The sequence below is a fragment of the Tachysurus vachellii genome, chromosome 25 (assembly GCF_030014155.1).
Source record: "Tachysurus vachellii isolate PV-2020 chromosome 25, HZAU_Pvac_v1, whole genome shotgun sequence".
Taxonomy (NCBI): Eukaryota; Metazoa; Chordata; class Actinopteri; order Siluriformes; family Bagridae; genus Tachysurus; species Tachysurus vachellii.
This window is the reverse complement of record NC_083484.1, coordinates 5,382,373-5,403,142: the sequence shown is the minus strand read 5'-3', so window position 1 is coordinate 5,403,142 and position 20,770 is coordinate 5,382,373. Positions and strand designations below refer to the sequence as shown.

General features: G+C 37.8%; 2 protein-coding genes across 4 annotated transcripts; one reads left to right on the top strand and one right to left on the bottom strand.

Annotated features, from left to right (window-relative positions):
• Positions 1 to 1,468: 1,468 nt before the first annotated feature.
• Positions 1,469 to 4,970, bottom strand: thtpa (thiamine triphosphatase). 2 transcript variants are annotated; one of them, XM_060861564.1, is made up of 4 exons: positions 4,769 to 4,908; positions 3,774 to 3,860; positions 2,630 to 3,139; positions 1,469 to 1,794 (listed from the first exon to the last, which is right to left on the bottom strand). In XM_060861564.1, the coding sequence occupies exons 2-4, from the start codon at positions 3,787 to 3,789 to the stop codon at positions 1,694 to 1,696; spliced, it is 627 nt and encodes a 208-aa protein (XP_060717547.1). In that variant the 5' UTR covers positions 3,790 to 3,860; positions 4,769 to 4,908; the 3' UTR covers positions 1,469 to 1,693. The 2 variants fall into 2 exon arrangements, with proteins under 2 accessions (XP_060717547.1, XP_060717546.1); XM_060861563.1 differs by lacking the exon at positions 3,774 to 3,860 and having other exon boundaries at positions 4,769 to 4,970.
• A 1,086-nt stretch (positions 4,971 to 6,056) lies between these two features.
• On the top strand, positions 6,057 to 20,016 carry zfhx2 (zinc finger homeobox 2). 2 transcript variants are annotated; one of them, XM_060861161.1, is made up of 5 exons: positions 6,057 to 6,168; positions 11,166 to 11,324; positions 11,583 to 11,643; positions 11,792 to 15,822; positions 17,137 to 20,016. In XM_060861161.1, exons 1-5 carry the CDS (start codon positions 6,163 to 6,165, stop codon positions 17,497 to 17,499), a joined length of 4,620 nt encoding a protein of 1,539 aa, XP_060717144.1. In that variant the 5' UTR covers positions 6,057 to 6,162; the 3' UTR covers positions 17,500 to 20,016. The 2 variants fall into 2 exon arrangements, with proteins under 2 accessions (XP_060717144.1, XP_060717146.1); XM_060861163.1 differs by lacking the exon at positions 6,057 to 6,168 and adding an exon at positions 6,399 to 6,558.
• Positions 20,017 to 20,770: the final 754 nt, after the last annotated feature.

Here is a 20,770-nt window from a genome sequence, read left to right as displayed (position 1 = left end):
TGACACACAATTCTATTTCTGTATTATCCAACTATTATTTTCAATCTAATAATTTGAATGGTGTTCCAAGGGTGCTTATATTTTCCACTTGTCTGTGTTCATGAAATTCCACTTTTAAAGATTGTTTTAAATTTTATTAGAATAGAGAGAGATTTTTTTTTTTTTTTAAAGAATAGCAATAATAGAACCTGAGACCTGATCAATAAGCTCAAAGATAGAAAGAGAAACAAGAGGAGACCACGAGCTGACCCTTTATGATCTCTGGTACTAAGGCTCTCCATATTACATGGTAAGGTTGATCTTGTAGAAATGACAGATATGCTCAGGGCCGTGCAGATTCACATTACTGCTGATAGGTCAGGAAATTCACTTATAGAAATCAGATTAAAGAACATAAATAAATGCGGTTAAATATTCACACTGAGCCACTTCCTGTAATATCTAACATGGCTGAACAGTTCTTAAGGAATCTTGACCGATCCTTGACACAGAGCAATTGAAATATTTGATATTTTCTTTGCACACATGCACTGTATTCACAGTAACGTCATTGTATGCTGTAGCATTATCTTTGCCATTCATTGGAACTAAGGCCAGATACGCATTTGCCAGGAAGAATATTCCAGGCATCTGTTACATCTAGGCAAATCTATCAAACTGTCAAACAGTGAACCTTTGACAATTTAACTATAACTACTTTAGCCCACTCTTGCTTGGCTACAGAAACCTTCTCTATGAACGTCGGTCCAATCCGTTTGTGCCCTGTATTTTTTTCAGATTCAGTTCCAAGTTCAGAAGCCTATAAGATCACAACAATATCAGACCAGCGAAGTAAGTAGTAAGGTGAAAATCTTTGAACAGGCTTTAGCCAGTTTTAGTGTGATTTCAGATTATTTCATTGCCACTAAATGTGTAGTTGTGTAGTTGTGTATGTCCTTTATGTTGGTGGGTTTTGATGAGCGTCACAGCAAGGGGCACATTCTGAGGTTGTAAACAAAAAAGAATTCTGTTCCCTCTGAAGGTCAAAACATAATTTGCATATCATTCATTGACCTCTTGTGCCCTGTTGATGGGGGTGGGATCATCCTAGAAGAGATCATGCCTATCAGTGGAATAGAAACGTTTCATCACAGAATAAAGGAAGGTGAAAGGTTTTAAAGTCCCCAAACATATTGGCTCTGTTTTCCTTGGACCTTATTTCCTTATTACCTTTTGTTTACAGCGTATGGGTTATCTTAATGCAATAATGCAGCAGCTTTCACTTAATATTATACTGTTGACTCGAGAGATTACAGACTCATTAATAATCACCAACAGAAATATAAAATTTTCTTGTTTCTTGTATTTGCTAATCTCTAATATTATTTAAACACTCACTGTTCAGTTTTCTGACAATCTTTCAAAAACGTTAAACAATCCATCGCACATTAATTCAGAGTTCTGAAAGAAGCGAAAGGGATTTCAGATGTGCTTACATGATATTTAATAAAACATGGTTCCAGGAAAATTGGTTGACATGGTTAAGAATACTTTCCATTAATGTTTTGAGGGGGAAAAAATCCAAAAAAAATCCACAAACATTCCCTCAGCTCAACAGTTTATACTGTTTTTGCTCAAACTTCAAACATTTCCATTTTATTATAGACATTCATTCTCATTATAATTAATGAATAAAATGTTAGTTACAGTTACTTCACAGTACATGAGCTTTAAGAAGCGCAGCGTAGTGATCTGGCCGAAATCTCTGAAGATACACCTCCATTTTCCCCTCAGTTTTCTGCTCACTTCCGATACCTTCAGAGTCAAAGAGAAGAAGACAGAAAAGGTGCTATTGATATAAATGAATGGTCATGTCAACAAGCTAATATGCAGATATTAATGTGCAATTTTATCATCTATCATGATACATCTGTCTGTCTATCAGTCTCTCTAATTGATACGCAATTTATTGTGTCATTTATTTATTTGGATAGATTTAATTTATCTAGTACGACTAACAAGTGTCTGAGATAAACAAAAGTATCACTCCTGTTTTTAATTGTATATTTACAGCGACAGACACTTTTATCCCAACCGACATATTTATCCCATTTATATAATGGAGTGCTTGAGTAGCAGCTCGGAAGTGGAAGATTTTGAACTCACGACCTTCAAGTCCTTCAGTAGGCTTCAGTAGGCTAACCTCTTAAACACTGTCCACCATAACATTGAGCAGCCCATACTCTATAAAAAGCAACTTTTAAACTGATAAACACGATTATCTGCTATAAAACCTATTAATATTCAACATACACCATATTATCATAATGGCCACTTCAAAATAAACATAAGTAAACATTATGGAAGTTTGTGATAATACATCTAATAAAATCGTGGCACATCCACTTAGGAAACATTTTATTTTCTGCCGGAAGCAGTGCAAGTTCTGTCTGTCAAGTCTATTATACGAACTCTCATGTAGTGAATTTGGTTAAAAGAAAAATAATGCAATTAAATGACTGCTACACTGCCTCCCTAGGCATTCTGCATCTGCACTGGGAATAGCCATAATCTGAAAAACAATAACATAAATGCATTGTTGTTTATTACAGTATATTGTACAAACACAGGTCTGATACTCTCCAGTCACCTAATTTTTGAGCCGTCTTCTCGATACTCTCCATCGCAGATGTCATCTCGTCCGCTTCTGAAACAAGGACTTCAATCTCTCCGACACAGTAGCCAAAATCGGCCTGATCCAGATCGACCCGTACTCTTCTGTCATCACCTTCGTATTCCAGTGTATAAGAATGCCGCACGGTGGTGAACTCCGCAAAACACTCCAGCTTCATTTCCTGCACCCACTTTTGAAACTCAGCATGAACATCTTTATCTTGCTCTTTCTGTAATGACTCTGTGTTGTGTTCTGCATAAATGCCCATGATAGACATAAGCTCGGCTCTGATCTGAAGCACATCTGTGATCTCTCTGTAATTAGTGCACACATCCTGTGCCCTTGTCTCTGTATTCAAATTTGATGTGGGCCGTTTTAGCTCCCAGGATCCTTCACGTTTTCTCAGCCAGAAATCTTTTAGGGTCAGTGTGAAGTCTGCTGTGTCGAAGTACTGATCTTTAAATTCATACTGACCCAAACATACAGCTAGGAGGAGAGAAGAGATAAGACCAATGTCAGTTCATGTTCCTACACCTGGTCGGTGAAGTTCCTGTGGTGGTTGCTGATGGTCATTTAACTTAAAAATAGTTTACTGTCAAATTTAAACACTTCAGCTCACAGGACAACTGCTGATTATTTGAGTTCAAGAGAGCAGGTTCAGTCGAATCTTCACCAGTGTGTAAAATCAGAATTGTGCTTCCATGAGCCAATGTTCCCAACAATCCAACGACAAATCACTGATCACCAATGTTCCTAACAACCAATCACTGATTACAATTGTTCTCAAAGATCAATCACCGATCACCAGTGTTTCCAAAAACAAATAACTGATCATCATTGTTCTCGATGATCAATCACTGATCACCATTTTTGTTCCACCAAGGAATTTTTCAGTCATGTTTACTCAGTAATACTAGCTCTTGTATGTTTTTATAGAGATTCTAGTATTTGGAAATGTATTTCTATAGGAAATAAGGATTTATTATTGTCTAACTTGACAACAACTATTCATCGTTATAAAATTTTGCCTCTTCGTGAAACACGTTTTGAAATGTAAACGAACATGACAATTCACTGTATATGCAGTGTCTTTGACATCATCTAGCGACATATAGCTTACTTTTTAACGCATGCATTAGCTTCTCTCCCGAGCAGGCACCGATCTCAGTCTATACCAGGGGCATCCGTCCTTTTTTTCCTCTGAGAACTACTTTGACAAAATGAAGGTTGCCAAGAGATACTCATTTTATATTATAAGTAATTATCACATTATCAAATTAATTAAATGATTATTCATTATTACAATGATTTACAAAGTTTATTGTCATAAACCATTTTTGTGTGAACTTAAAAAAAAAAGAAGTCAATATTGATCAGTCAAATTTTGCAATAAATCATTTTAAATTCTCTTAAGCAGCATGTTAATTGTTGACTCGAGTTAAACAGATTTTATTCATTCATTGATTCTTTTATTTAGCAGTAAATTGTTATTGTTTAGTTCAATGGCACAACAAATCTGTATTACACAGAGGTGGGAGTAAGTCACACATGTGCAAGTCTCAAGTCATTAATGTCAAGTCAAAGTCAAGTCGAGTCTTTTTTTAATATTTCTCAAGCAAGTCTCAAATTTGCGACTTAAGTCTGACTCGAGTCAAGTCATATGACTTGAGTCCCCCATCTCTGGTATTACAATTACAAAAACCCTTATCCAGAGTCACATACATTATTTCATTTTAAATAACTGAGAAATTGAGGGTTAAGGGCCTTAATCAGGGCCCAATAAGTGGCAGCTTTGTGGACCTTGGATTCGAACCTATGACCTTCCGGTCAGTAGTCCAACACCTTAACCATCTATGATGCGCGTGCACGCGTGGAGGACTATGATTTGTTCTAGGAGTCAGAGTCGGTACAGGGAAAGGGGCGGGGCTTCTGTGAATTTGATTGGGATGAAATTTAAAGGGATATTGATTTAATTTGATTTGATCAATTTTGTAAATATTCTATGAACATTTAAGCGAGCTATTCAGAAGCGGTCGTGAGCTACCAGTAACGACGTGTTAGAGACCCCTGGTGTAATAAATAAATCAGAAAAATCTATATGAGAAGGAAACACACCTCTAATATCCTTCAGCTTCTCTAGGATGCGTGAGTCACACACAAACTTCCTCTCCACTTCCACGGGCATTACTCTGAAGTAAGGAAGAATAAAAGAAATTATGCAATTTAGCAGCCAACGGAATTCATTATGAGTACACTTGGGCTTTGTTTATAATGCTAATGTACTCAAGCAAAGCTTTATGCAATCCCATCATGCATTTCGGCTTCTCGGCAAGAATTTCAAAATAAAAGTTCCTCTGTTTCTTAACAAATGAATTGTACAAGTATAACGTCAGCCTTTGAATTTGTGCATTTGCAGTTTTTTTCTTTAAGTTGCTCAGAACCTGTGTGAAAATGAGCTAAAGAACAAATAAATAAACAAAATAAAGAAATCTGATGGCATCTCTAAATTTTCTGTACTATGTGTGATTGTGCTCTGTGATGGACTGGCACATCATCTCCAATAATGTAGATTATGTGGGGTTTTTTTTGGACATAATCTACATTATTGAGATGATACACTACCATGGCATCAGTAGTGTATTAGTAGAATATAAACAATATAAACTTTTTAATTCTACAGAGAATATTTGTTTTATATGTTACTAAATGCTTCTGTTTTATACCTATAAAATAATATACGACATAGTGTAATACAACCTGACGCATAAAATAAATTAAAATAAATAGATAAATACAAAAAAAGTATTTTATACCTCTTATACTATAGCCATTTGCCAAAAGTTACAATTTTCAATTTAATGCTGAATAATAGGCCTCTCACACCAACCTTCTGTAAATATTAAATAAGTCTCTCCTTACTCAACGTTTTTAAATGATATATTATATTATATTTATATTTATATTATATGATATTATATGATAATATGTTATATTATATTATATATTATGTTATATATTATATAACCAATTTTACGTGTTAGATGTTAGATTTTTTTTTTTATTATTTATTACTAGCATTAGATTATGTCTAACCATACAAGTTGCTGTGTAAGATGTTAATATAGACACAATAATGGATCAGAACGAGTGAATGAATAAAAACCTATGATTTGAATGATAGCTGTCGGTGGTGTTATAGAACATGAATCAACAGCTTTTGACCAATCAGAGTGGAGAACTGAGAAGCGCTGCGGTATAAGCAGTGACTGAAAAGTGCACATTGTTTAATGTGTTTATCAGCTCGGTTAATCACTGTGGCTGTGGGTGAAAATGCGTCTTGGTTAACGTGTGTGGGCTTTGGGGGGTGCTGTTGTGTGTTTACTACAGGGTGGGAGAGAGAGAGAGAGAGGGAGTGGGAGAGAGAGAGAGGGAGAGAGGGAGAGAGAGAGAGAGAAGAAAAACTTTTCAGTGTTGTAGAGCGACAGGAAGCGCTGCAGTGAGTCGTCACCATGCAGGTAAACGCTTTCACTAATTGCTTTAGTGTTAATTAAACCATGTTATGGCTGAATTAAGCATAAATCCGGGGTGTTGTCGACTTGATTGCGCCTGGAATAAAATCGACGACTAATTGCTGTAGCGTGTTGAATTCTTCCAGTGTGTATTTAGTTGGATTTAGGATCCTAAATGCCAAACTTTTCTGCTTCGTAGCTCTTTTCTCTCTCTCTCTCTCTCTCTCTCTCTCTTTTTTTGTAGCACGCCGTTGATGATTGATTCAGGCTTTCGTATATCATTGTACAAGACGGTCATAAAAATAGTTGTGTTTGTTACTAATTGTGTTGTTGGTGGACGATGAAGTTAGGTATCGGTTCGGATTTGTTAAGCGATGTAACAAGGACAATCAGCGGGTATGTTATACATTTATACACGTCTGTTAGAAGACTCTAAAGATAAACAGTTAATTAAACAGCTTTAGTCGGAGTAGGCCTCAGTTTCCGGCGGGCGGTGTACACTGCGTACCCCACCAACAGGCTACAATCTGCGGATAAGGATACTAATCAAGGCCGTGGCTTTAAATGAGAAGCAGAGAAAAGCCTATTTACGAAAATTCAATTAATGCATTTTGACTTTCACTTTGCTTTTTCGGTACAATACCGAAGCATATCGTGGTTCGTTGTACAATTTGTCAGTTTGGGCTTCAATTTCTAGCTTTAATTTGAAGTTAAAACACGGTTCTTACAGCTTGATAAGCGATGCATAATTAGTTAGCTAGCCAATTTTGTTTAGTTTTCCTGTAGATAGCTAGCTGAGGTGGCAGGAGAATTTGTTTTGTTTTTTTGTCTTCAATCGCTATATCTTTATGAAATAACTCTAGGCTCGATTAAAGTTGGAATCGATTCGTGTTCAAAACAGACTACAACGACTGAGCTTTAAGCATTAGGTTTTGTGATAATCGAGCTAATTGGAGTGTTAGCTAGCCATGATAGCTAACCCTGCTAATTGGTTCTTTGCTAATGAGGCTGTGGCTTAATTAACAAAATTATCAGGAGATAACGGACGCTGTAGGACTATTAAATAAATCCGTATTCTACGAATTGTTTCGTAGGTAGTATTTTTGTCGGGTCTGTTAGACTTGGGTGAGTTCCGAGTACTTTTATTTAGGCGTGCAGGACAACTGTGTGTAGCACGAAAGCTAATTGGCGTAGCAGATAGACAGACCACTGCAAATGGACACTATTGGCATTTCCTTAATAGTTGCATCATTCACCGAAATGTCTCAATTATATCGCATGCAAATGAAGCAAAACCGCGCATAATTAATGTTTGAATAAATATTTTTCAGCTTGGTGATTATTTAAATGATGTTCCGACGACGAGTGTTTGTTTATTTATTTATTTTAAAGCGACATTACACTGCAGCAAAATCATCACGATGAGTTTTTGATCTCATTTGCAGTTGGCATCAATGTTTGTCATTTATATAATCGTCAGTCAGTGTCTTTAAATCATTTGCAGGACCTTGATGCTGTTAATTAAAATGTTAGGGTGGATTGTGTAATATAAGTTCCACTGCGTTGTCCTTAGAAATATAAATAGACCATTTTATTTATTTATATATTTATATATATATATGGGATTTATTTGTTTATTTGCAGACAATGAAGCAATGATTAGGCATGCAGTTTGTATTTAATTTAATTATTTTGCCCCAGCTTTATCTTGACCTCTTTACGTCTTGCTTTAATGGGTTATTAATTACACCAATCAGTAGGTGGCACATAATTTGACCACATTTATTCAAGTATTCTTGTGGGGGAAATAATTCTTCATGGATTCATTTGGTAACTAAGGGATCTATCCGACGTCCTTTCTCATAGGGAAACACGCTGTAGGGTTCCACATAGAACCCTTAAGTGGTCAGTTGGGCGCCTTAACAATGCTGATGTCACTTAGTACCAAAATGATGGGGGTGCGTGTGTGTTTATCTATCTATCTATCTATCTATCTATCTATCTATCTATCTATCTCAGTTTGGTCATACAGTGTGGATGAACCTATGGTACAGCTATGTCTCCGTAATAGTAGATCTGATTAATGCTGACTATTTCAAGCTTGTTTCAAACTTGGAATAACTAGGGAATGAGTCTCCAGTTGCAGAGTTGCAAATTGTATTTTTAACAATACTTTTTGTTAGTTATTGGAGAGGCTTCAGGGTGTAATTCTGTGAATTAGAGAAAATAGAGGGGACATGTTCATAATTTTGGAACTCAGGCTGTGATAACAGGAGCTAATTAGTCTCGTGGTAGTTCCATAAGAATTAATGTAACTGTAAATTAGTGGTGCAGCAACTGATGCGTTTGACAAGTTCATTAACATTTTGCTCTATTAAGTGATGTATGATTATGGTGAAAGTATATCAGAAATATCAGACAATATTTTTTGCAACATATTATTCAACTAGCTAATACTACTACAAAACATTTAACTTGAGAACGTTACCGAGAGCTTTTTTCAGACAACGCCCTAAACTGACATAATGTGACGGTATTTAATTCAGTATATTTCCCCTTCTGCTCATTTTTGCAACTATGAAAGACATGGTTTATTCAGTTCTGTCCAAACAGATTTAAAATAAGGACAAAATGAAGATCTGCTGCTTGTTTCACGAACTTGAAACATTCTGATGCTAAATTAATTTTGCTTGTTAGAGCAGTGACGTGACCGCATGAATAAGTACAAGGTGGGTTGACTCTTTTTTTTTTAATACCTTGAATCTTTGCAATTTACTTTAAATGTCAGGCAAAGGCTGGTAAACACTGTTGCCAATTGCAAGCAGATTGGTTTGAATAGCTTTGCATAACAACCTTGCACAACACTACATGATGCACAAGTAACATTGTGTTGTGAGAAAATATAAATCTTTTGGTCTTGTCATTTATTTGTGACAATATTCACTCATTTTTAATCAAGTTGTTGTACAAACTAGCAACATATTTGCAGAATTTATGCACAAAAGCTAGGACAACTCCATGCACAACAGTTAATAAGCATGGTTCAGCCATGTTATTCAGCCATTATGTTCAGCCATTCTTGTTTCTTACATGTGCTCTGGTTTTACAGATGATTCACAGACAATCCAAATGGTTGACTTAGGCAGTCTACAAGTTTCCAATGTACAAAACCCGATAGTCCATTGTCATGTTGTGTGCTTTGGGCCATTATTTTGCTGCATAATAAACTTCCTCCAAATTAGACTGGAGTCATTTCTCTTTAAACTGGTGGATGTAATGTTTCTGTAGACTTTTGAATTAATTCTTATGCTACATCTTGATATTCATCATCAATAGAAATCATAGTCGTTTCCAGAAGCTGACATGCAAGCCCAAGTCATGACACTACTCTACCATGCTTGACTGAGATCATAAGCTTTTTTTCACGACTTTGTTAATCTTGATTCCAGAGCATTTGTGGCACTGTACTATTAGGTAAATTCAAATTATGCTTTCTGATTGTTACTGCTCAGTGTCAACAGCATAACTTGCAGTACTTCTGCTCTGAAAGTTCTGTTTGAACAGCAGATTGTGATCTCTTCACCTCTGGAGGTTGTTAGTGATGTCAGGTTTTTCTTCATAGTTCTCATAATTTTGATCAACTGCACCTTTTTTTCTCTCTCTTCTTCTGACCTGATTCTTCTGGTTTTCCCTTGTTCTTGTATGCCCTACGTTTGAGCGATGGCCCTAGTAAATTTTTCCTTTTTTCTCCTGTGGACGGTTCTCTGGTCTTCATGTTGGTTTATCCATTTTAACAACAATTACAGTCCTCACAGGTGAAACCCTGAGTGCAAACCAAGTGCAGACATTCAGAGTTATTTATTGTTTAACAGGGTATACCTGGGCAACAGAGAAACCCCTGCCAGTCACATGTTCCAATATGTTTGACTTGAACAGTGGGTGGGTTCAAACAAAACGTTTCATGTTCTAAGTTGTTTAACACATCTAGATGCAAATACCAGGAAAGGGAAAAATTTACTTTTGAGCCTAGTGCGATCATATTCTTATTTTAAGCACCAGCCCAAATGTCTTCAGTGTTTAAAAGAATCAACCATGTCGTTCCAATAATTTTGGATCGGAGGGGCATAATGATCTTGACGTGTCATTATATAGGATTCTGGACAAAACCTGGGACAGGGGAACATGCTGGAGCAAAGATTTCAGGTTGCAATGAAGTATGCTTATGCTTTGAAAGCAACATTAGGTCTGAGTGGTATTTTATATTCTCGCGTTTGTTTGTTGGTATTCATTTGTCTCTTAGTGTTTAGAAGCTGCACCTTTCCTTCTACTCTCTGTATGGGTACAAATGTCAAACTCCAAGCCTAAGTGAGTTTACAAAATATTATACAGAAATTTCCTGTAGTACAATCAATACTCCATGAGATGCAAGACTTGTCCGTATAAACCATTCATAAATGTGTATTAGCAGTGGCATAGTTGTGAACCACATTCTGATGCGTCATGACCGTTTTCTTGATCTGTGAAGTTGACTTGAGGCGTCTGATGTGCTTAAACAAATTGGGTGGATGCTAGCGAGCACCTGAAGTGGCGATGCCATGAATTTTTCCTAATCTGGAAAGTAGATTCTGCATGAATATCCCATTTTAATAATGTTGCCATGAAATATCTTAATGACAATTCATTGAACGTTATGTAAGTATACTATTTTCAAAACTAATTGCAGATTCTATATGCAGTTGCATTTTCTATTTGTGGATGCATAAATTAAAAAAATTATGAATAAATTTATAAAGTAAAATAAAAAGCGCACAATGAAATGCAAATAGCGTTACTGTTTTTTGACACATCAAAATAGCAGTAGAAATTACCCTGCTTATTATTTTGCTTACTTGACATGTATGGAATGGAAAAGTTGATTGAAATAAAGTTAGGAAACTAAACTAAAGAAACTATTTGTACTCTTCAGAAGCCAGTACCTAATAATAGTGTCCCTTCTATTTCAGGAGGAGCTGGGAGAGACCATGGGTGGGGACAGCGATGGGGGGTCAGTATGGCTGTGTCCTTTGTGTCAACAAGGTCAATTAGATCGGGATGGTCTTGCATTGCACCTGGCCGAAAAACACAGCGTGCTTCCTGCCTGCCTTGATAAGCTGCTGGACATTGTGAGTATTTTTTATTGTTTTCTGTGTGATCTTGTGGATTGTTTTGGTGAGGGTGAGTTTTGGTGAGTAAGGTATTTTGCCACCTAAAAGTACTTTTAACCTTCCATTAACAATATATTAATAATATTCATAATGTTGTATATTTTACATGCAAGTCAAATTGTGAAGGACTAGGAAATATTATACAGTAACATTCATTACAGTGCAAATTACTGTAGCTTTTTAAACTGTGTGCCTTTTTACTGTTACTCTGCTAAGGCGGCTCCCAAGCACTGTTCCGTTGATGAAGACGGAGAGTCTGGTACACAAAATGATATCAGTAAGTTTAGGCCTCAGTTTTTAATGCAGGCATTTACTACTAGTTCAATATCATTGTAATTCATATCAATAGAAATGAATGGCATATGTCAAAACAAACATCAACTTAACATTTCATTTCTTTTTTTTTTTTTCTTCCTTCCTTCAAGATGGCACATCACAGCAGCAGTGTTCGGAAAATTCACCTTCAGTGGAGTCTCAGAATGAAGCTATGACTAGTGTAGCTGACCATGATAGTTCCTCCCAGGAAAAAGAATTGTGTGATGAATTGGGAGGAGTGGGAAATGAGAGTGACTGGAGTAATATGGATTCAAATCAGGATAATGTTACACAACCTGAAAGATCAGAAGCCTCTGTCAGTGATGATAAATCCAACGATAAAAGCAATGCTGCTGTTGAGGATGTTAACCACCCTTTCAAGTGTCACGCATGTTTGGAATTCTTTCCCACTAGATCAGCATTGAGTGTACATTATAATTCAGCCACCCATATCCAAAGGATGAGAACAGGAACAGGAAACGACAGTGATTCCTCAACCCCTGTTCCTGCTCGTCCTTACGTCTCTAACAAACCGTACCAGTGTGCAGTGTGTCGTGTCTCTTATAATCATGCCATCACCTTGGAAAGTCATTTAAAATCCGTATTGCATCAGAGTCGTAGCAGGAATGCTGGAAATGCTGCAACTAATTCCACAACAAATGCAGGAAATGTAAATGTAGCAGCAAACGTGGCAGCCACTACTGTGGCCAATACCACGCAGTTGGCTTTTGTTACAAACAGTAATTGTGTCACCCAAGCAAGTTTGACTGCATCCCAAGCGATAACCAAAGATGAAGAACAGGTTAAGCCTCAGTCTGCACCCTCATTGCTTTCTTCCCCAGTGGCCTCAGCTCAGGCAGTATCAGCTTTTCTTACTCTCTTGACCTCTAGCCCAAACTCTGCCCAACACTCCATCCTCCCTTCTCTCTTTGCTGCTGGAACAGGTACTGCAACAGGAACAGCAACTCCTCAGCTAATAACCCAGCCTCAAATGCTTATGCCTCTTATCTTGAATGGACTCCAGCCTCAGAGTCCATCCTCAGAATCCCCCAAACAACTTTTGCAACTTGGTCTCAGCGCAGCACAGCAGGCTCTCTTGGCCCAAGGACTTAGTGGATTGCAAAGTCAATGGGCTGCTGTTAGACTCTCCAATGCATCTCAGATACCTTCAGAAGAGAATGGCCGTAGTGCTGATAAGGAAGCAGGCACAAAAGTGAAAAATGAGGAACCACAACAGGAGTCCAGTGATCAACAAGTGCCACAGACCTCTGAAGAAACCTGGAACACAGTTGATGGTTCTGTGAAAAGCGTTGGTATTAAGGTAGAGGTTAAACAAGAGTGCAACAGCTTAAAACATGAGAATAAAGGTGTTGATGATGGCATGACATGCAATGCCAAGAAGCAGGAGAAAGATGCTACGGATATGGAAAGCATAGCTGAAGAGGGGGGTCTGGGAACAAATGCAAAAAGAAGTTCTGATGCAAATAAAGACTCAGCAGGCCAGGACCTTAAGTGTATTTGCTCGTCATCATGTCTTACTGAATCGTGTCAGTCACCTACACACAATGCTAAAAATACTGTAAACAATTCAGTGGTAAAACGTAGCCCTACAAAATGCAACCACTCAAACACTAACCTTGCCTTAATGTCCTCACAGAATAAGAGTGCCAAGGCTCATGCAATCTTGAATTCAGGACCTCCAATACTAACTGAGTTTCAGTCTCAGGTTCTTTGGGCCTTTATTGAGTCACGAAATGAGGCTGATACAGCTATTCCACCAAGAGAGGACTGTGAAGCCCTTGGTAGGGAGGTAGGGCTAACTGAAGATGAGGTACGAAGATGGCTGGTCGATGCCCGCCGTGCCAAAGAAAGACATAGTTTAGAAGGAATGGAGCATGATGAAATGGAAGGAAGCATAGAAGATGATGAAGGTGCTCTAATGATAGATGAAACGGAATATGGACAGAGTCCATCAGCTGCCAGTAGTCATGCAATGGACCTTTCTAACAGTTCTGAGAAGCGCAAAGAAAGCGTATATAGCCAAAACCAAGGGGACTTGTGCTTAACCTCTGACTCAGAAAATGAAGAATTCTACACTTCTGTTATTGTGACTGATGAAGAGAGCCAAAGTAGTTCAGTGAAAGAAGAGCCAAGTAGCCCAGTTAAACAGCCTTCACAAATGGAAATATCAGTGGAAAGGTCTAGTGGTGGAGGAAAGGTTCTCCGATCCACTACAGTCTTCCTTTCAGATGCAGAGGATGAAGATGAAGATCAGGGTGCAAAAACTAAAAAGAGAAAGAGGGAGATAGAAAAGGAGGAATCAGAATGCAAAAAGGAGAGGCATGATTCTGATCTTGATCTTCAGTTAGAAGCACAAGCTGATCCTCCTAATCCTCTTTCAGTTACAGTTGACCAAGGTCTTTCAGCTGGAATCTTGCATCCCTTGCCTCTTTCCCTTTCATTGGCCCCATTTTCTACTTCGTTATTCAGTCCCTATGTCCTCTCAGTTCCATCGTCTGTTGTTGGAGTTGGTGTTTCTGAAGCAGACCGAGCCAAAGTAGCAGCCTTCACAACTCCCCCAACTATTACTCGCACTCAAGCTCCTTTTTCTGACTCACTTCATGGAGCAGCCATTGGTTCTCTTGCTCAGTCCACCTCGTTCATATCCAATGGCAGTGAATGTGAGTCTGCCTTAGATCTCAGTATAGGGAAAAATCAAAGTTCAGCAACCACCGCCTCTTTCTCAGCAAACAGCAAGGTATCCATACAGAAGACTGCTTTGCTCGATGGTCTTGGATTACGGCCTACAACTGTTGGCGTCCCTGCAGATGGGAGTCTTATTGTTGTGCAGGTTAAGCCTGACCCTTCCATTACAATGCCAAACTCCAACACTACCATTGGTAACAACAATTGCTTGGCAAAGACAAGCACAGTGTTCATGAGGGCTGCAGAGAAAGTAACTGCCTCCTTAAAAGAGAGTGAACAAGAAAAGTCAAGAGACCAAAAGAGAACAAATGCAAGAAGGTTCAGGGACATGAGAAGGTCCAGGACTATCATTCAGGCTGACCAGCTGGATGTACTTTATGGATGTTATTTTAAAGACCCAAACCCAGGAAAGCATGAATTTGAACAAATATCAGAGTGGGTGCACCTGCCAAAGAAGGTGGTACAGATTTGGTTTCAGAACATGAGGGCTAGAGAGCGTAAAGGGGAAGTTCGTTTTATCAGCGATGGCACGTTGGCAGCTGTCGGAAAGCCACTTATAAAGTTTACTTGGCCACTAACTAAGCCCATATTTTCAAGTACCCCCAAATCCAACTCAAGCCCAACAACTCCTGGCTGGGTCCCACCTAAGCCACAAACTGGCAGTGATGCCCTTAAGACTGAAAAGCTTATGGAGGTCAAAGAACAACAGAAAATTCCTATACAAGGTCTGAGCAGGCCAAAGGATGTGGCATCAACTACCACTACCAACAGTACATCAACCCTCAAGACAAAAGGTGAGGTAGTAAATGCATTTACAATGGTAAAAATCGCCCCCAAAGCTGTCGCTCCACTAGTTACAGTTCCAATACTGAGCAGTAGCACTGCCATTCCCCAAAACCCTCAGAACCCCAAGCTGGAGGGACAGAGTGAAGCAGACAGGACAGAGGAGAAGGATGGACAAGATCAAGAAAAACCCATCCCTGGGACAACAAACCGCATGGTTCCAAAAGTGTCCACTACCCCAATTAACAAATCTCCAACTGTGGCAACTCAGAAACACAATGGCATTAATTATTGGTCGCAAAAGGGTCAAATTAAGATCAATACTTTGTCCAGGGAACAGCTGGGCCTGAGCTCCCCACGCCCTATTATCACTGCAACTCCATCCATGACTGTTACTTCCCCACCATCCAGTCAAAACCAAAAAGAAGCCAATTACCTTCAGCAGCACTCCACCCCGAGAAGACCACGAACACACTTGAACTGTCTGCAGCTGTCCATCCTCCAGTCTTGCTATGAGACCTGTGCCCATCCTAATGCATTAGAGTGTGAAGCAGTTGGGACAGAGCTTGGTCTTCCACTTAAAGTGGTGCAGATCTGGTTCCAAAATACACGTGCCAAGGAGAAGCGTTGGAGGCTACAGCAAGAGAAGTTGGTAAGATCACCTTTACACTTTAAATGAGCATGTTTAATCACAGATAAGGTTGTGAGATCAGATCAGTCATGTTCTCTATCCAGTGTAGCTTTGAACTATGCCTGTGTACTTGGTTCGTTATACATCTTATGAAGGTAATTAATGTTCACATGTGCATGTCTCATAACATGCATGCCTACAGTGAGGGGGAAAAAAGTATTCAGACGTTTTTGCTGTTAAATATCCACATTTATTAAGAACACTTGCAAATTCATGCAGTTATTGGGCCAATATTATGGCAGCAGCTCAGTGTATCAAGCAGATAAACGGTCAAGAACTTTAAGGTGTGATCTCTGTGACTTTAATTGCTCCATGGTTGTTATCAGATAGACTGCTTATAGAAATTGATGATGATTTGGCCTCAGATTCCTGCTCTTGTCTGACATTGGTGAAGCCCAAGGTGGTTCTAATGTTCTAGCCCATTCACCTCAAGGTTCTCCAATTTTGGGTGTTTTGGGGATTTTTCTTTCTGCCAACCACTGTGGTGAAGAGTGCTTATTTGAGTGACTGACTAGACTTTGTCAGCTCAGACCAGTCTAGTCATTCTCCTCTGAAAATCAACAAGGTATTTCACTCGGCAGACCTTACTCACACAATGATTTTGTTTTTCACACCATTCTGTGTAAACTGACGAAACTGTATGTGCAAATCCCAGCGGTTTTCCTAAATACTCAAATCAGCCCATCGGGCAAGAACCAGTATGCTACATTTTGTCACAGAGAACACACTTTTTATGCATTCTGATGTTAACCAAAAGTTCTTGACCTGTATCTGAATGATTTCATGCACCGCACTGCTGCCACATGATAAGCTGCTTGAACAGATAAATGAGCAGGTGTACAGGTGTTCCTGTTAAAGTAGTTGACATTTGTATATCCATTTTAGGGAATTATACAAGTGTGTATATGCACAAAAGAGATGTTTAAAAAGCTAAAATAATAGTAGGACAAAAGTACACAGACCCAAAAGATTATTAGTGTTATAATGTTCTTGTAAAGCTGTTATTTGTGATTACAGCATTGACTTCTACGTTAGATGTAGTTAGCTTTTTTGCAGCATTGTTGTTTTAATTTTAACATCATCTTCATTTCCCCAAGGTTACAAAGGTCCATTTTATAACTTTGCTCTGTCCAAATCCATTTTCATGAATTTTTAATGTTCTTCAAGTCAGGCAGTCTTGGGTTATTTTGGCTGCCTGTTTGAATACATGTATTTAATAAGACAACAGTATTGGCTGTATAAACACATTTTTCTCTCTTATTTCCCCTTATACAGTCTCCTAATTCCAGTGACCCTTCCAAGAAGGTGGACATCAGCTCAGGCACTTACCTACAGTACAACGCGCTCAGAGCAAACCGTCCAATTTTGCCCAAACCTGTACAACTGACAGTTCTGGAAAGTTCTCAGTCATCTGTCGGGGGTCAACAAGCAGCTCGTGAAACACTAAGAGGGAAATGCGAAGTGTGTAACGTAGAATTCGAGTCCAGAGCCGCTGCACGAGACCACGTTTTCTCTCCTCGGCATCTTGCAACACTGAGAACCACTAACTTTGGTCAGTCTGCAACGCAAATTAACAATGGATCGGCCGGTGTGATGAGCCAGGCTTCTACAAGATCACCAGCTGGCGGCACTAGCTAAGAAATGAACTTAAGCTGCTTCGTTAAGTGGACCCATTAGGCTCTCTTATGCTTTTAATCGGCAAAGAAAAGGTGCTCGTTTTTAAAGCTAACGCTCTTTTAATTCTGCACCAATCACAGTGGGCCTGAAGAACTGTCCTCTTTTGGATGTCAGCGAGATTTGATTCTAAACAGAACTTCTTTCAATGACTTGTTGCCACATCATTTCACTAATAATCAAATGAGTTGGTTGTACTGGACATGCAATTGCTTATGTTGTAACGGTCTTGTTTTATGTCTTTCACTGCTTTGTCTCTGTTTTTAAACATCTGTTTCTTTTATGCTTGTTTATTATCCTTTCTTGCTAATTCAAAACACTTTGGCTGTGTCTAGCAATGGACAACCTGAAACTCATCAAAAGTTATTCAATGAGTACGTACATGGTACTGCTTTTGCTTGAGCCAGAATGGTGTTCTGCATCAGAGTTTTAATTCAGAGTTCTTATATTTGAATCAAATTTTATTTGATTTTTAAAATGTCATTGGGAGGTTTTTTTTTTTTTGGTTTGTTTTTTTTTTATTAAACAAAGTGAATAAGATCATGGATGTATCAAAAATGTACAAATAGCTAATGGGAAGTAAATATGGTAGGCAAGTGCTGATACTGAAATGTCATATGACAAATGCTTATCATAATTTACAGTATCATAAGATAGAATCAGAAACATGCTTTTGGATATTTTAGGCTTTTATAGAATTCTAGTGAACAGAATTATGGGGTACATGCAATGCCGCTACAGATTTGGCCAGAATAAGGGCCCTTATTAGACAGCTGTCTTTGTTGCCTTCAGTGTGAGACAGTTTATCTTGGGGACAAAAGTGCTGCCTGAGCAGGTATCCTTCTTTCAAATGAAAGGCAATGGGTGATATATTAAACGTCCATAATAATATTGCGATATATTGTAAAAATTAATTATTGGCACATACAAATAAGAGTATATTTCGTGTTTGTTTTTTTGTTTTTTTTTTTAACTGAGGGACTTGGCGAGTGTGCCGAATCCTGACACTCTAGGAGGCTGTTAATGAAATGACAGCCCCTCTGCTTGCCATCATGACAATCATACATTTTCAAACTCCACTGGCTAAATCTACACATGTCAAATGGTTGTCATGCAGCACTTTTTCTTCATTTAAAGGTCTGAAATATTTTAAGGTTTCCATACTGCTTGGAATAAATGTTTGTATTATAGGATTTACTGTATGTCAGATTTTACTGAAGTGTTGCCAGCTTTCGCTGTATTTTATTAACACTTGGACAGGAAAGGATCAGACCTAGCAGCTGTGCAAAAAGCCAAAGTTAATTCTATATGCTAGCGCGATTTTAAAGGATTTTGATATAAATTTGTGAAACAACAAAAATTATATGAATTGTATTTCTCCACTTTATTACTATTTTTTCCCTCTTCAGTTTGTCATAACCCTAATGAATTACAAATAATCACTGCTTGCACCAGGTTTTTATGGGAGAGAAGTCATTTTATACCCTTTTCCTCATTGTGTTTTATGTGGATGCAAACTGAGTACTGCTGGGTTGGAACTTTTTTCCAATGTGTGTCCAGCATGACCACGAGGTACTTTCTGTGGTTTTTGACAAGTTTGTCTATTTGTTCATACAGATACTACTCAGTGTGATGTGTAAGTTTGAAGGAAATGAAATACTAAAGAGAACTGTCATTTCATTTTTTTTTTTTAAGTTGTATATTGTTATTAATGTTACTATTAATAGTTTAACAAGATGCAAAACTGAAAGGTAACTTTTTAAAAGGAACTCTATTATGAAAATGGTATTCCAAAGTTAATCATCTTTCTCTTGCTTTCTGTCAAAAAAAAAACAAAAAAACAAAAAAAAATAACAAACAAAAACAAAAAACCAAAAAGCATTTTCAGAGAGAGAGTGAGTTTTGTAATGGATTTCTCAGACCTTGACACTTTGAGCAAGTCCAGGAAGGTCTTTGATACATTAATGCTGAAAGTGTGTGTGTTTCAGCCAAAACAATGTGGAGCACTTGGATGTGTGATGATTCAGAAGCGTGTGGCGTTTTCTAACACACCTCCGTTATTTTTTAAACACTCTGTGTTAAGCTGTAGCTCGTGTTCACTGAGCATGAACTGAACGCAGTGCTAAACAATGGGATCACACAGTGTTGCACTGTTCGAAGTTGAGAGGAGGTGCCGAGACCTGCTTTTTGACTGATTTTAAATTTTTTTTTTTCCATTAACACTTTATCACTTGTTATAACTACTACCTGCTAATTTTTTTCATTACTATTATCACAGTTTGATTATTATTAATTCATTACGGTTTTAATAGCATCTTTATCTTCATTGAGATGGTCTTGGTAAACTGCGAACTGATGGTGAAAGTGTTGTTAAGAAATATTAGAATATTGTTTAAGCTTGTTTTTCCCCCTATACTTGTACGTTCATTTTGTGTTGAATCTCCTTTTTCTTATACAGAAAAATAAACTGAACTTCACTTATTGGTGGTTTATCTTTTTACCCAGTTACCACATAACCACGTTTTTCTTTTAACGTTACTACGTTATTACAGTAGGTTCTCTCTATCTTTCTTTCTTTCTTGCTTGCTTTCTTTCTTTCTTTCTTTCAATAGAGATAATGTGATAAGCTACCCCTTTTATCCTGCTGGAAGATACTACAAATGTTCTTTCTTGTTTTCCTATGCTATTGCTTGACCAAAAAAAGGTCAAATGCTTATGAAGCATAGTATGTAATTCGCATGCCTATATTTCTCCTTTAAATCTAAACCGCTCTTAGTCTACTTGGTCTATCAGTTTTTTTTGTTTGTTTGTTTGTTTGTTTGTTTGTTTTTGATAAATGTTGACCAAAGGGCAAGCTTCAGTGCACAGAACGACACACTTAAAACTTTTTAAGCATTTTGCAATGAGTCGTAAAACATTTGAAATTTAAAAAAAAAAACAGTAATAAAAGCAGTGCAATCACTTACATACATATCTGTATATTTTGGGCAAAACATTTTTGTTTCTGAATTTTTATCAAGTGACACGGTTCGTCTGAATCAATCAGATGCTAATGTTTCATCAAGGTCTTTTATCTGTATGAACTCTAGCTGGCAGTTGATTGATTGACTATCTGGTGAAGACTCGAGCTAATCTAATCGATGTAAACGTCAGTCACTGTTGTTTTTACTTTGTATATATATTTGAATATATATTTTCTTTGTGTGTATATATATATAAGTATATGTATATATTT

Coding starts and splice junctions, on each gene's coding strand:
- zfhx2 (XM_060861161.1), top strand. Junction 11,644..11,791: donor TGGTACACAAAATGATATCA/GTAAGTTTAGGC, acceptor CCTTCCTTCAAG/ATGGCACATCACAGCAGCAG. Junction 15,823..17,136: donor GGCTACAGCAAGAGAAGTTG/GTAAGATCACCT, acceptor CCCCTTATACAG/TCTCCTAATTCCAGTGACCC.
- thtpa (XM_060861563.1), bottom strand. CDS start 4,838: ATGCCCGTGGAAGTGGAGAGGAAGTTTGTGTGTGACTCACGCATCCTA. Junction 3,140..4,768: donor GAAGCTGAAGGATATTAGAG/GTGTGTTTCCTT, acceptor CTCTCCTCCTAG/CTGTATGTTTGGGTCAGTAT. Junction 1,795..2,629: donor GAAGACGGCTCAAAAATTAG/GTGACTGGAGAG, acceptor TTGACTCTGAAG/GTATCGGAAGTGAGCAGAAA.